The sequence below is a fragment of the Grammomys surdaster genome, unplaced genomic scaffold, assembly GCF_004785775.1.
Source record: "Grammomys surdaster isolate TR1022 unplaced genomic scaffold, NIH_TR_1.0 183, whole genome shotgun sequence".
NCBI classification, from domain to species: domain Eukaryota; kingdom Metazoa; phylum Chordata; class Mammalia; order Rodentia; family Muridae; genus Grammomys; species Grammomys surdaster.
In genome coordinates this window covers 848,023-862,172 of record NW_021604628.1, presented here as the reverse complement: position 1 = coordinate 862,172, position 14,150 = coordinate 848,023, and the positions used below count along the sequence as shown (strand labels likewise).

At 48.6% G+C, this 14,150-nt stretch overlaps 1 protein-coding gene across 1 annotated transcript in view; it reads right to left on the bottom strand.

The window, feature by feature from the left end:
* The window catches only part of Cmtr1 (cap methyltransferase 1), a 44,456-nt gene that overhangs the window by 11,891 nt on the left and 18,415 nt on the right, over nt 1–14,150 (bottom strand). The window contains exons 6-14 of the mRNA XM_028767930.1: nt 13,066–13,137; nt 11,731–11,825; nt 11,552–11,624; nt 7,755–7,953; nt 6,673–6,791; nt 4,600–4,696; nt 4,011–4,143; nt 3,024–3,203; nt 417–473 (exon numbers count right to left, since the gene is read on the bottom strand). Of these exons, the coding sequence (XP_028623763.1) occupies nt 417–473; nt 3,024–3,203; nt 4,011–4,143; nt 4,600–4,696; nt 6,673–6,791; nt 7,755–7,953; nt 11,552–11,624; nt 11,731–11,825; nt 13,066–13,137 (1,025 nt within the window). The remainder of the gene's footprint in view (nt 1–416; nt 474–3,023; nt 3,204–4,010; nt 4,144–4,599; nt 4,697–6,672; nt 6,792–7,754; nt 7,954–11,551; nt 11,625–11,730; nt 11,826–13,065; nt 13,138–14,150) is intronic.

The following is a 14,150-nucleotide window of genomic DNA, read 5'->3' as shown; positions in this document are numbered from 1 at the left end:
TTTTTTTCTTTCTCTCGAGACAGGGTTTCTCTGTATAGCCTGGGCTGTCCTGGAACTCACTCTGTAGACCAGGCTGGCCTCGAACTCAGAAATCCGCCTGCCTCTGCCTCCCAAGTGCTGGGATTAAAGGCGTGCGCCACCACCGCCCAGCCAAGAGTGGCTTTTAAATCACTGTTAAAGAAACGGAGTTGAGTGACACCGGGCACTGGTGGCACATGCTTTTAATGCCAGTCCTCAGGCACCAGAGGCAGGCAGATGATCTCTGAGTATGAGGACAGCCAGGACTACACAGAGAAATTCTGTAATCTACCTCAGAAAAACAAAAAACAAAAAGAAAAAGAAAACAAGGAAGAAAAGAGAAAGAGCTGGTGGGGAAGCCAGGGCCTCCGCTGAGACCAGTGAACATGAGCACTCACGTGTCCTGTACAAACGCGTGGATCTTGGCCAGAGCTTTGATCTGTAGGCTGCAGTAGCTGGAAAACAACAAACCACACACTGATATCAGCATAGACAGGTAGCCAGAGCAGAGGCCACCTGAGTGTGAGGAAGTCACTGGTCAGTCAAGTGGGCCCACCCAGCAGTTATATGGGGCCCAAAGACAGCAGAACAGATCTGAGCTGAATTCAGGAGACACTCAGAGTACAAGTCCTGCTGACAAGAAGGTTCTTATCTTACCCTTAAAGAACTGACTAAGCAACAACAAAGCCCATCCTCAGTACCTGAATAAATGCTGGGCAAGCACTGGCAACTCACCTGTAGTCTCAGCACTCTGGAGGTGGGGACAGGATCCCCAGAGCAAGCTAGCTAGCTAGACTAGATGAGTTTGGGGAACTCTAGGGTCAAGTGAGAGACCCTCCCTCCATACGTAAGGTGAAGAGCACCTGATGTCAACCTCTGGCTTCTTGAAAATAACCAGAGGAAACTACACAAGAAAAGAATGACAAAGCCAACGGTGGGAGCTGGAGTGGCTCAGTGGTTAAGCACCCAAATCAAATGGCTCACAACCACCGGGAACTACAGTTTGGGGGGTGGGGCGTGGCGTCTAATGCCTCTGGCTTCTATGGGCAATGGTACTCATGTGCACAGACAGATTAAAAACAAAAAGGAAAGAAAATAAATATGTTAAAAACTTAAGAGTGAGCCTCCCATCAGAAGAAAGGGAAGGAAGAGGTTTAGAATGGTATATCTTTTAAAGTGGTAAAAGAAAAATTCCATATCCAATTCAAATATTCCTCAAAAATAAAAGACATGTTTTTCTGTGGCATTTTATATGTTGTTTCTTGAGTTAGGGTCTCACTATGTAGCCCTGCCTGTCTGGGAAAGTACAGAAATCCTCCTGCCTCTGCCTTCTGAGTGCTGGGATTATTGGTGCACACCACAATGCCTAAAAAATGCAGTTTTTTACAAAACAAAAGCTGAAGAGATTGTCTCTAAAATGAAGTCTGTAGGCTGAAATGGGATGACTGCAAACAGGAACACACTGCTCCAGGAGGGAAGCTAGAATATTTGGAAGAGTCAGTGTGCCAGGAACTACCAAGGACTGAGAAGACACTGTGATCCTAGCACTCAGGATAGTCACTGAGGCAGGAGGATAGTGAGTTCTAGTTAGCCAAAGCTACAGAGAGCATGCAAACTAAGACTTTTTGGAGAGAAAATGAATCATTCACCAAAAAAAGAAGAAAAAAAAAGTCTAATTAGATTTCATTATCAAAATTTAAAGGTTTGAGATAGCCAACCTGGAAAGGAAATAAAATTATCTCACTTCATAGATGACATCCCACCGGGACAAGACAGAAAGCCTAGAAATAAACACTCATTGAGTACTGTTTATTAGCATAGCTAATGAAGTAGCAGAAGAGTTTTACAAAGTGTGCCAAGACCATTTAATAGAGAAAGGACAGTCTGAAAGATCGGGAAAAAAAATAATTAAAGCCATATCCAAAAAATAATTAAAAATAAAATATCTCAACACATGGGATAAATTTATAAAATTTACAAGAAAACACAGGGAGAAGCTTCACACTAGAAGTACAATAATAAGAAAAATGAGTAAGCCAGGCCACACTGATATTACAAACTTCTGTGCCAAGGACATAATACAGTGAAAAGAAAATACAGACCAGGAAACAGTATTTCACATTCGAGTCTAGTAAGAGATTAACGTCCAAAATACATGGGTAGCCCTTTAACTCATTGTTTATTAAAAGACAACAACAAAACCCGAAAAACTAACACTTAAATAAAGTCTAAAGAGGAGAGGTGACCAGAGCGGAGCGGTGGCTTACTAGTTAAGAGTGTGCACTTCAGTGGCCAGGTGGGCGGCATACACTTTTAATCCTAGTACTTGGGAGACAGCAGCAGGTAAATCTGTGAGTTCGAGGCCAACCTGGCCTACAGAACAAGTTCTAGGACAGCCAGGGCTACAAAGAAAAACCTTGTCTTGAAAAACCAAAAAAAACAAACCATTATTGCAGAGAACTCAGGTTCAGCTCCCAGCACCCATGTGGGGTGGCTCACACCTGCCTGTAACTCCAGCCCTGGGTGATGGTGGAGGATGGGGGTGTATCAATTAAAGGAGGAAAACACAGCTTTCCACCGCCCACCGGAAGAAGCCCTGAACAAAGGTCTGGGCTCTTACAAACCACACTCTACATTTGCTTTCTACGCATCTCCGGCCTTCAGGCAAGGGTCTGTCTTCACAAGGCCCCCACCGTCTTTTCAAGCTCTACTGACTGAGGAATCAGCCCTGCCTGCCGTCCACAGGCTCTCTTTCCATTGTTAGCCCAGGTTCCTGTGGGCAGGACTGTGGAGCCAGGGATCCACCTGCCTCCTTGGAGCAGGACACACTAACAGACCAGAGGAGCCAAACGTAATCCAAAGCCCTAGACTGTTCCTAGACTGTTGCAGAACCAGCTGAGCAAACCCAGACAACGGACTGTCCCAAGCTTCAGTAGGTCCTGCATCCTATCCTCTAGTATCCTTAACACCCCAGCGGTAGCAGCAGACACAGCCAGAAGGCTTACCTCTCGTTAGACCGTATCATGTAGTCATTAAACTCATGGTCTCCTTTGATCACCATCAAGGGAACTACCAGGTTGACATCAGACTCGGTGTTCCGAAGCTGGTTGAGTTTAATATTCACAGAGAAGAGGTACTCCCGAACATCATCTATGCCCACCTTCAGACCTTTGCACACCACATACCTGCAGGAGAGACCCTGTCATTCCAAGGAGCAAGCGCCTTCGCCCCGCACACTCCCTCACCGCACCACTGGAGTCACAGACCTCAACAGTCTTTCTAGTCAACCTTAAGCCTGAGCTCAAAGGGCAACACATACTGGGCCTTAAAAAATGTCACCTCAAGTCCTTCCTTTTCACACAAATTGGTGGCATATGCCTTAAGTCCTGCTTGGGAGGCACAGGCAATCAGATATGCTCAAGGCCAGCCTGGTCTATGTAGTAAGTTCCAGGCCAGCCAGGGCTATACTATAAAACCCTGTCTCAAAATAAAATACATAAAATCTTTTCTTTGTACGTGAGACTGGATGTCCCTCTATGAGGTATTCCTGACTGTCCGGTACCAACAGACATGACTTGGAGAGGCTGTTACAGACGGAATGGATCAAAGTCTCCACCGCAGTCTGCACTTTGACAGACTACCTGACAATTCAGATCAGCCTTGTTTTCTCTTACTCTTGTCTGGGGCACCTGATGCCTGCATCAGCTCCGTATGCAAGCCCTTTGCCTATTCCCAGCCTATACCCTCTATCAATAGTCACACTCTTCCTGGGCCAACATGAGAATCCCAGATGCAAGCATGGTAAACACAGCTGTGGAAGTGGCAGTCTGGACAACCTGAAGATGACCACTCACACCAAGGACCCGGCTTCTATCAGAGAATCACATCTCCAAAGTCAAGGTTCTTAAGTTTGAGAGTTCATACCAGACAGAAGCACAGGGTTTGCGGCTGATGGCTGACTAACCAGCTGGCTGACAGGGAGGAAGTCTTACCGCTCTGAGTTGGCAGGCCTGCTGGTGATAGGCTTGAAGAGACACACACGTTCAAAGCAGCAGTACAGGAGGTAAATGAGGCCCACACTGAAAGGTGTGAAGAGGTCAAAGGTTTTGCAGACGAAGTGGCCCCCTGGATTGGAGACAAAATGCCCAGGGCAATCAGTGGCTACTGTGGGATGTGGGGGAGGCCACCACAGGCAATAAAGACAACAAGCCCAAGGTCATTTATGAAGCAGCCACTGCAGACAGGGTGGGGGGGGGGTCTCTTTCCTTTCCCTCCCTGTGTTCCTCTTCTCGTCATCAGCCACCTGACAAGGTTTCTTTCTCCTATTTTTCTTTCTTTTTTAAATTTCTTTCTTTTTTTTTTTTTTTTGGTTTTTCAAGACAGGGTTTTTCTGTGTAGCCCTGGCTGTCCTGGAACTCACTCTGTAGACCAGGCTGGCCTCGAACTCAGAAATTCGCCTGTCCCTGCCTCCCAAGTGCTGGGATTAAACTTTTTTAAATTTCTTAACCAGCCCCTGTCCATGCTCTTGTCAACTACAAGCAGGGCCTCAACGGTCCTGGGTGAGAAGGGAGCGGACGTCACCTGTGCGGACAACAGACAGGGCCATGAGGAACTGGCACAGCAGGAGCTGCTTGCTGAGGATCTCCTGCAGGTTCTCCTGCCCCTCCACAGAGAAGCCCTGCAACGAGAGAGAGCACAGGCCCAAGCACAGGCCGCGGGAAGGGACTGTAAGGACTGGGCTCACCGGCCGCCTCAGCTTCCGCAGAGTAGCGTAGTCAGTCCCTGCTCTATCACTCCTAAACCACAGGACCAAGTCTGCTTTTCCAGAGAATGGTCCAGAAAACTTTGAATTCCACATGGGAACCCAGGGAACCCAGGGACGAGTAAGGCAGAAGAAAGGCAAGATACTGGCTTTATCACTGGTCAACCAAGAGATAGATTTGACCAAGGATTTCCTTACACTAACCACTACTCTACCTTGGCTGTAGACCCTTCCTCTCAGCTGGCACACTCTCAGGCCAGGGTTTGCTCCAAGAATGCATGCTGCGATTCCCAGAGCAGCTCCTTCAGCAAAGAGCTGCCAGCCATGAACCATGCTTACAGCCAAGGAAAGGCGGCAGGCGACGGGGAAAGGACTGCTCTTAGTGGGTACAGCTTCAGTTTTACAAAGTGAGATGTTCTGGAAATCAGGTGCACAACAGAATGAATAGATAAACTACTAAACTTAGGACAAGCCATGTTGCATGTTACAGCAAGAATGCTAGCTTCTGTTAGGATGCTCCACAGGCCAGATCTCACGGATGCAGTCCTATGAAAGTAATGTTAACCACTGTCTCCCAGACTTAAAGATGGTTCTCAAGATCCATGTTTGTTCTAGAGCTAATTAGAAATTCAAAACTAGAGCCAGCCATGGTGGCACACGCCTCTAATTCTAGCACGTGGGAGGCAGCAGCCAGAGGACCAGGAGTCAAGAGCAACTTTATCTTATAGGAAGTCTGAGGCCAGTCTGAGCTATTGTGAGGCATTGACTAAAAAAAGACATTTTAAAGGTAAGAGAAAGGGAAAGATAGAGGTAGGAGAAGGAGGATGGGAGTATATTCAATGTACGATATACATAAACTTGTATGAAAATATCCTGGGCAATACATTACTATATACAATGAACATTTAAAATAAGTAACAGAAATAAATCAAAAGGCCAAAGCAGAAAATCCTTGCGCTTGCCACCCTGCTGTCTGCTGCAGAAAAGGCAGAAAAGGCAGACTGGCAGACCACACATCTGCTCAACAGGCACTGAGAGGCCCTTCCTCTCAGCCTGTCCATCTGCTGCCTCTACTGTGTACAGACTTCAGGGAGCCAGGGCATCCTCAGGCCCCTCTAACGCTCTGCCTTCCTCCACACACAAAGAACGTGAAACGCTCTTCTCAACCCCAGCTGTGATCCTCTAGCAAACGGCATCCTGTCAGTCCGTTCTCTCAAAGCAGCTCACATGAGAGGGCTCCCCTGGGTGTGAGATTACAGGATGAGGGGGCCTCTGCTGAACAACATGGCTGCACCCCACATAGCTGCTCAGGTAGAGCCTTGACACTATCTTTAGCTAGCCACAGGCCTCCACGGATTCTGTGCTTCTGCGGCTACTGCTTAAGTGTCCGTCCGTGCCCGTGAGGCTGAGGCCACCTGTAGACAGCCTCCAACAGCAACAACCCAGATGACAAGTGTCGGCAGTGCCTCCCATTCAGTTCTGCCTCGCCGACCACCGCTGGGCTCCACGCTCCATCAGGCCCTCAGCAACTACAGGCCTTTGTGTTAGCAAAGTGAGCCCAAGCAAATGGAGAATCTTTACAAACATTGTAGGAAAACGTGTAAAATAAGTAAAGCTGTGCATCCCTAATATGTGAACATTTGAGTCACCACTGACTAGGTCAGCTAAAGAGTCACCACTGACTAGGTCAGCTAAAGAGTCACCACTGACTCGGTCAGCTAAAGAGCAAACTAAAGCATTTTCCAAGGGTTGTGTGTGTGTGGGGGGGTCCTCAGCAGAGCACTTCCTAAGGATGCCCAAGGCCAAGGGTTCAATTCCCAGCACAACAAACAAAACAAACCTCTAAATTTACAACAAATCCATAAAGCATCTTTACAGCGGCCATCACCTACCCCATCTGCCATCAAAAAATGGACTCCCTTGCGATCTGTGTTGTCCAAGACAAAATTCCGAAATGCATTGATGTTCTCTGGGCGGGTGATGTCTCCATCTCCATCGACCCCACCCTCACCTGATGGGACACAAGAACCCTGTGAGTTTATCTGCTTCCAGCAGCTGGGCCAGGACCTCTGAGAACCAGGGCCCTCCTACCTCTGCTGATAGGGCAGAAGCCACAGTTCAAAGGGAACTGACCAGACTAAAGTTATCAACTGAAGCAGAGAATTTTGATTTTCAAAGCACTCATATTTAAAACCCAGTATTAGCCAGGCACGGGGGCTCAGCCTACAGGTATTCACTGGCCACACATTTAAGGCCAGCCTGGGCTACACAGGGACTTATGTTGGCCTAGAATACAAAGTGAGACCCCATCTCAGAACATCAAGTCCTAGCACTTTGGAGGCTGAAGCAGGTGGAGGATCTCTATGAGTTGAGGCTAGCCTGATCTACATGGTAGAGTTCCAGGTTAGCCAGGGTTAGCCAGAAAGAGCCTGTGTCGAGACAAACAAGCAAGCAAACAAACAAAATAAAACCAAACCATGAGAAAAGGAGACAACGACGACCTCCGTAAGAACTGTTAGGAAAGACCTCGGGACTTGCCGACACATCACAGTCTGTTTTCAGGACAGAGGGACTGCTGTAGCTGCCGAACTGCCTGCTAGGAAGTTCAGTTCACACCAGCACACAGGGCTGCAGCTGGGTTACGATCTGTTAGTTAGTAACCGCCAGCTTTCAGCTAGGAACCAGGCAGTCTCATTCCCCCCTCACCACACAAGATCCACCATCCTGCAAGGAGGAACTGTACGGCTTTCATGAGTTTACTTAGGGGAGTGTAGGCCTGTAGTCTAAACAAACAAACAAACAAACAAACAAACAAACAAACAGATATTTGAGAGGGACCTACGACCCTCATGACAGGGTCTGTGAACCCTGGCTTATAGACTAGGAAGAGCACAGGTAGCAACAGCTTTGGCCTTGAAGTCCCCGAGGAAGTGACCCTCATATTTCTAGTCCCCGCCCTGTTCGGTGTCCCTACCATAGTAGGGCTCGAAGAGCTCACTGGAGGCTGAGTAGAAGTCCTCCAGCTTAAAGTCATTGGGGCCCTTCAACGTCATCCCAAAGCCTTTGGCGTGCCACTTCTTCCTCCACAGCACGTACTCGGAGAAGCCCCCCGGGCCTGCACACACATCAGCGAAGTATAAAAGGTCAATGTCCGACTCCTTCAGCAGTGGCTTCTGCAAAGACAGGTAGGACAAAAGGAGACAGGGGACAGGCGGCTCAGGGAGGGAGAGAAAGGAGAACTCAAGGAAGAGGAGACAAAAAACCAGAAACACTTACCAGCAAGCATATCCAGCACTCCCGCCCACCCAGCCAGAGCACACACACCATTTTCCTCTCTCACCACTGCCCACTGGAGCTTCCTCACCCAAAATACCCTCAGCACCTTTCCCACACCCAGGCCCACTCAGACTCCTCAGACAAGCACCTCTGAGGCTAAGTGATGTCTCCATGTCTCAGGGTCGTGCCCCATCACGCTGTGCCTAGCTTGTATGCTGGTGAGCAGAACACTGCAGACAGAAACCCCGACACGGAGCTGGGTCGGAGTTTAGGAGGCTTGAGCATTAGATGCCGGCTCTCCCTAAGCAGCCCCTGTCTGGTGGCTGTAGCATGACCCACCTCCTAGCTTCAAGGGCCCGCCTTCCCACAGGGCAGCCTCAATCTTCCCTCCCTGTCCAACTCCCCTGGTGTCCTTCAGTTGCCTTTATTTTGTAATAAACGTATACTTAGATAAAAGTTACCAACAGAGTGCAAAGTTCCTGTGCTTTTCATGTAGCTGCCAGTTTTATTGACAGTCTGCACAACCATGGTATGTTTGTCAGAACTGAGAAACCAGGATTAGTGCACCACTACTGAAGTAAACTCCAGGCTTCAGACTTCACTGGCACCCTTCTGCTGTCAAGCATGCCACACCACGAGTTTCCTCATCTACCCTCCTTTGCCCAGTGCATGCTGGGAGCTGCTGAGGCAGGCAGAGGACATGCTAGTCTAGCAGCAGTCTCTGGGGACTCTCAGAGCCTGAATGCCAAGTTAGGACTGATGAGACTAAACAAACAAAAACCCACTTGACTTTTTAATGATGGTATCTTTTCTTCCTCCTTTTTTATGGGAGGGGTTGTTAGGTGGGGGGCAGTTTGAGACAGGCTTTCTCTGTGTAGCCCTGGCTGTCCAGGAACTTGCTCTGTAGACCAGTCTGGACTTAGAGACCCGCCTGCCTCTGCCTCCCTCGTGCTAAGGTTAAAGGTGTGCAGCAGCAGCAGCAGCCTGGCTAGTGACAGTATCTGTTCATCTGAAGTCACTGACCCGAGCAAGCACTAGTCAGCAGCAGGTGCTTCAGCTTCACACAGGCCGCGCTGGGCCAGCACAATAACCCACCACTGTCTACAGGGGAGATACAAATCAGCTGCAAAGGTGACACTAAGACAATGAACTGTAAGGGTGGGTGACCACAAAAGCCCAGAGCTAGCCTGGGTCTGTGAGTCCTTCCTGCCTGGGGACGACCTCAGTCTTCCGTCTCTACAGGCTGGACAGAGCTGGCAGACTGTCCAGGATTGCACAACTGCTAAAGAGCAAAAAGCGTAAAGTTCTAGGAAAATGACACCCTTGTATTTGCAGCCCTGTCACTCTTAGGTGTCAAGGGCTAGCGAGTGAGCACATCTCTGGAGAAAGTGGCCGTAGCAAAGGTCAAGCTTGCCAGCCCTCAGCAAGCCCACCCCAGACCACAGGAGCCTGTCGGCTCTTTCCCAGGCTGCTCACTACCCTACCCCGGTATTCAGGAATGGGTTCTGAGGATCCATGTCTCTCCTGTATTGGGATTACAGTCGGTAGCACTCTGCAGTCAGCAGAGTGGGTCTGAGGCAGCAGCTCTAAGTTTAAGCACTATACAGACACTGCATAGAAGAAAGACAATGTGTCCAGCATGGGTGCCTTAGCCCTAGGCTCCAACCTCTCTGGCCAAAGGGAAGGCAGGAAGCTCAAGGATGCAAAGTATCTCCATAAGGTGCCTAAATATGATCTCATCCTGTGATTTCAAAACCAGGGGCTTGTAGGTGTGTGGTAGTATACACATACCATTCAGCACTTGGGAGGCTGAGGCAGAATTATTGTGAACTCAAGGATAGTCTGGTTACATAGCAAGTTCTTAGCTTTGCCACTCCCTCACTGTGCAGTCAAGGACAATTGTTCAGTTATAAATTGGGATGAGTGTAGGTATTTCTCCAGGCTGCTGCAGGGTTAAATAATGCAACCTGTGGCAAAAATCTTTCCAAACTACAAACTAGCCACAAATATAAGGTGGCATTATATTCAACTAGATCAACTTCCTTAGAATCAAAACTCTAGGCATTTCTGTACTCTTCTCCTCTATCTGCCAAGTGCAGTATTATTACTCATAAATCGGGCCCTGTCGAATTCTCTACTGCTACTCACAAGACTGAAGGGGACACCCACATTCACTGCCTTCCACCCCGCAGTACAGACAGGTTTCTCTTAGAGAAATAAAATCCTCAGCACAAAACTCTCCTCTCTCCTTCTCTATATCCCAAGCTTCCAGTTTTCTAAGACTTAGGCAATAATTTGTCTGACCTAAAACCTCAGGCCCCAGTGTGCCTATGCTGTGGCCACTCTCACATCTGCTGGGAACCGGCGGCTGGCAACGGCTCCCTGAGAACACACTAGGCCTGGCTTTTACTCAGGTCCTCAGGGAAAATGGAGATGAAAGAGAAGAACACACTGTGCATTAGAGGAAAACCACTTTTTGCATTGGGAGTGCAAAGACACACCTCTGACAGGGCAATGCTCCCTGGCTACCATCAATCAATTCAGGTCAAGGAGCTGCCTGAAGCTGTCCAAGCATGCAGCATTTCCCTATGTGACAAGCAGCCACTTGGACCTGAATGGTACAGTCCTGGTGTCTACACTTGGTTCTCATGACAGCAAGAGACAATAGCCAGACTCCAGCCTCTGAGGGCATACACATTCAAATGCCCAGACGATGCTGTGGCATCTATCAGCTTAACAGAGGTTCTCTGCTAGGCAGGGGCTTTAAAGGAGATCACTGGGAGCTCAGAAAATTAAATCAACATTGTATCAACCTAATTTTCTCCAGATGCTAATTCCAAGAGTCTCTGTGCTGCCTGCTGGCCCTGGAAGACGGGGAGGGAGCCCTGGGAAAGCAAATGAGTAAGGGCCAGAGGGTCTATGTGCCAGTGTTTACCAGCAAGGAACAAGTAGTTACCGCAGGTAGAGCTGAAACACCAAAGAACTCGGAAATAAGTTCCTCTAGCTGGTGGGTAGTAAAGGGGATGGGGTCTAGTAGAATGAGGGTTTGTGAAGCAGAAACAGATTTGGGGACAGCTGGCCCTGACACTGTAAAGGAAACCAACTTTCTAGGAGTGGGTAAAAACGCATTGACCCAAAGGGAATTCTAGAATGAAATTTCCCTTTCTGCTTTCTCTATCACTATGGAGGGCCGATGTTCAGAGAGATGAGAAGTAGCAGAGCAGAAAATCATTTTGCTCTACCACAGCTAGAGAAAGGCCAAGCCTCAGAACTGCGATCCCACAGAGCTTGTTCAGAGTAGCAGAAAGAAAACATGACCCTGCTGAAATCACAGACCTTTAGGGCCTGGCACACTGGGCCACTCCTGGGACCAGGAAACACTGAAGGACTCTCTCTATGTGGGAAAACCATTGCTATCAATAGCAGAAACACACTTGCACTGAACAGATGGTGACCTCCCGAGCTTAAATGCACTTGACACCACAAAAATCTCACCCCAGAAGAGTCCAGGGGATTTGTAAACATACGATCAAACACAAAATCCATGTTAGCCATCTTCATTGCTGCCCTGTAACAAAGCAAGGCGGAAAAGCATGGTCAATCCCAGGATACAGAAAACCAAGGCTCAAATCAAAGGCAGAGCTGTGCAACTGGGAAGGGGAAGTCCAGCCAACCTGTTAAGGAAGAAGACGCCTCGGATCATCTCATAGGGGTTGGCTCTGGTGCGTGCTCGCCGCATCTCCTCCCCATCCAGGATGTCAAACACACTCTGCCAAAAGAGAAGAAGATTCTAGAGCAAGTACCATCCGAGGCCCTCTAGGGTACGATCAGGGTCTTTGCCCTCCAAGGAACTGGTTTCCTATTGTATCATAGCTCTGAAATTGCCAGTTGGGTAACCCTGACAAGTTGCTCAATCTCTCTGACCCTCAATTACCTCACCTGTAAGGTGGTAAAGCCCCAGTGAGCAGGTGCCTGGCTTGTGGTCAAGTGGTTAAAAGCCCCCCTGCTACACAGAAAGCCAGCTCTATGTCCAGCTAGTCAATCCTCACAGCAAATTGTTTCCCCATGACGCCACAACCTACAAGGGACTGAAGTCTCAGCATTCAGCTCCACTGACTGGAACTCAAGTCTTAAAAACAGGCTGGGTGGTGGTGCACCCCATTAATCCCAGCACCCAGAAGGCAGAGGCAGACAGATCTCTGAGTTCGAAGCCAGCCTGGTCTACAGAGTGGGTTCTGAGACAGCCTGGGCTGCACAGAGAAAGCCAAATCAAGCAAGCAAGCAAGCAAGCAAATAAACTTAAAAACAAATCAAGACCAGGGTCTCCTGTGTGCAAGTGTGTGTGTGGGCGCGCACACACACACACACACACACACACACACACACACACGCACCTCCCTTCTATCTCTCCTCTCCAACTTCCCCTCTAGAAAACAGACATCCTCACCTCACTTGAGATATGGTTACCTATGGATAAATTCCCAACCGTGTCTGCCCAAAGAAGAGCTCTGTGAGGTAGCCCTTTCTAACCCACTCAGAGTGTACCAGGTGTTTGCTTCCTGTGCACCAGGGCAGAGGATGTAAGGGAAGCTAACACCCAAGTCCTGCTGTACACTCCGACTTCACTTAACACTCCTGGAAGGACTTCTCCAACTTTACAGAGAAGACACTCAGAGACACCCAAGCTACTAGCCCAAGGTCACACAAAACACTGTAGAAATGAGGTTTAAATACTGATTTGATACTACAAAATGATTCCTAACTTTCCCTTCACCCTTAGGTTTTAGAGGTTTAGTGAGGTCTTTGCTGACTGCTACCACATGGATGACACAACAGTCCAAGGCCAGAGAGTTACCAGAAAGACACTACCTTGAACATAAGTAATATATACCATATATACATTCCCACCTCCAGAAAAACCTTAAACACCACACTCCCGCAAAAAAAAAAAAAAGAAAAAAAAAAAAGCCCTTGCCCTCACCTTGTCCGCCTGGGCCAGCCCACCATACCTTACACTTCAGCATACTGTGCAGCAGCTCTTCCCCACAGAACTCGGTTTCATCTTCAATAACCATCTTTCTCTGTGGGGAGAAGACAATCACAAATACTGACCCAGTGCAACTATTTACTGGAGAGTGGGAGGGAAGGGTTTTGAGTGCTCGGAGCAAGAGGGGACTTAAGTCCCTGCCAAGAATCAGCAATCCTTGAGGGCACAGAGAGACAATCCCATCCCTCTGGCTGTGCTCCAGATGGCAGTGGGATGAAGCAGTCTATTGGGAGCCCTGGGTGGAACACCATATGGTCACAGCACGCCCAAATGCTGAGGCTGGGAAGAGCACTCAGGAGATACACAAGCTGTCTGCCCCTAGAGCACAGACAGGGGACGGGCCTCCCCGACGTGACAAGCCTGTGCTTCATCTAGTAAGCCACTCACTCTGACATGAGCGGAAATGCCGGATACTAGACACCGACTTGCAAGCTTTACAGAAGACAAGGACCCAACTGGCCCTCGTGGGAAGCCAAGTCTAGTCCAGCCTATCTAAGCATCACCTCAAAGACAGCCTCAAAAGTTTTGGGGTTCCAAAGGTCCCCCCATGAGGCATGAGTATGTACGCCTGTATGAGAAGGTACATCCATGCCCATGGTATGATGCCTGTACTGTTGAGAGGACAATCTCGAGTTAGTTCTCTGCAGCCAATCACGTGGAATCCAGGAATCAGACTCACTTCATCAGGTTGCATACAAGTGCCTTTACCCACTGAGCCATCTCACTGGCCTGATGTCACATTTTAGACCTCTCAAAGTCACTGAGGGAGCTGAGGGTATATATAGTTCAGGATAGAATACTTGTCTAGTATGCATAACTTCAATCCCTGACACTCACAAAGGAACAAAAACCTCCCAAGAGCTATTGTTTATATGGATTATATAGCAGTTGAGTCATGTGTTAAATCGTTTTATTGAAAATAACCGCCGGGCGGTGGTGGCACACGTCTTTAATCCCAGCACTTGGGAGGCAGAGGCAGACAGATTTCTGAGTTCGAGGTCAGCCTGGTCTACAGAGTGAGTTCCAGGACAGCCAGGGCTACACAGA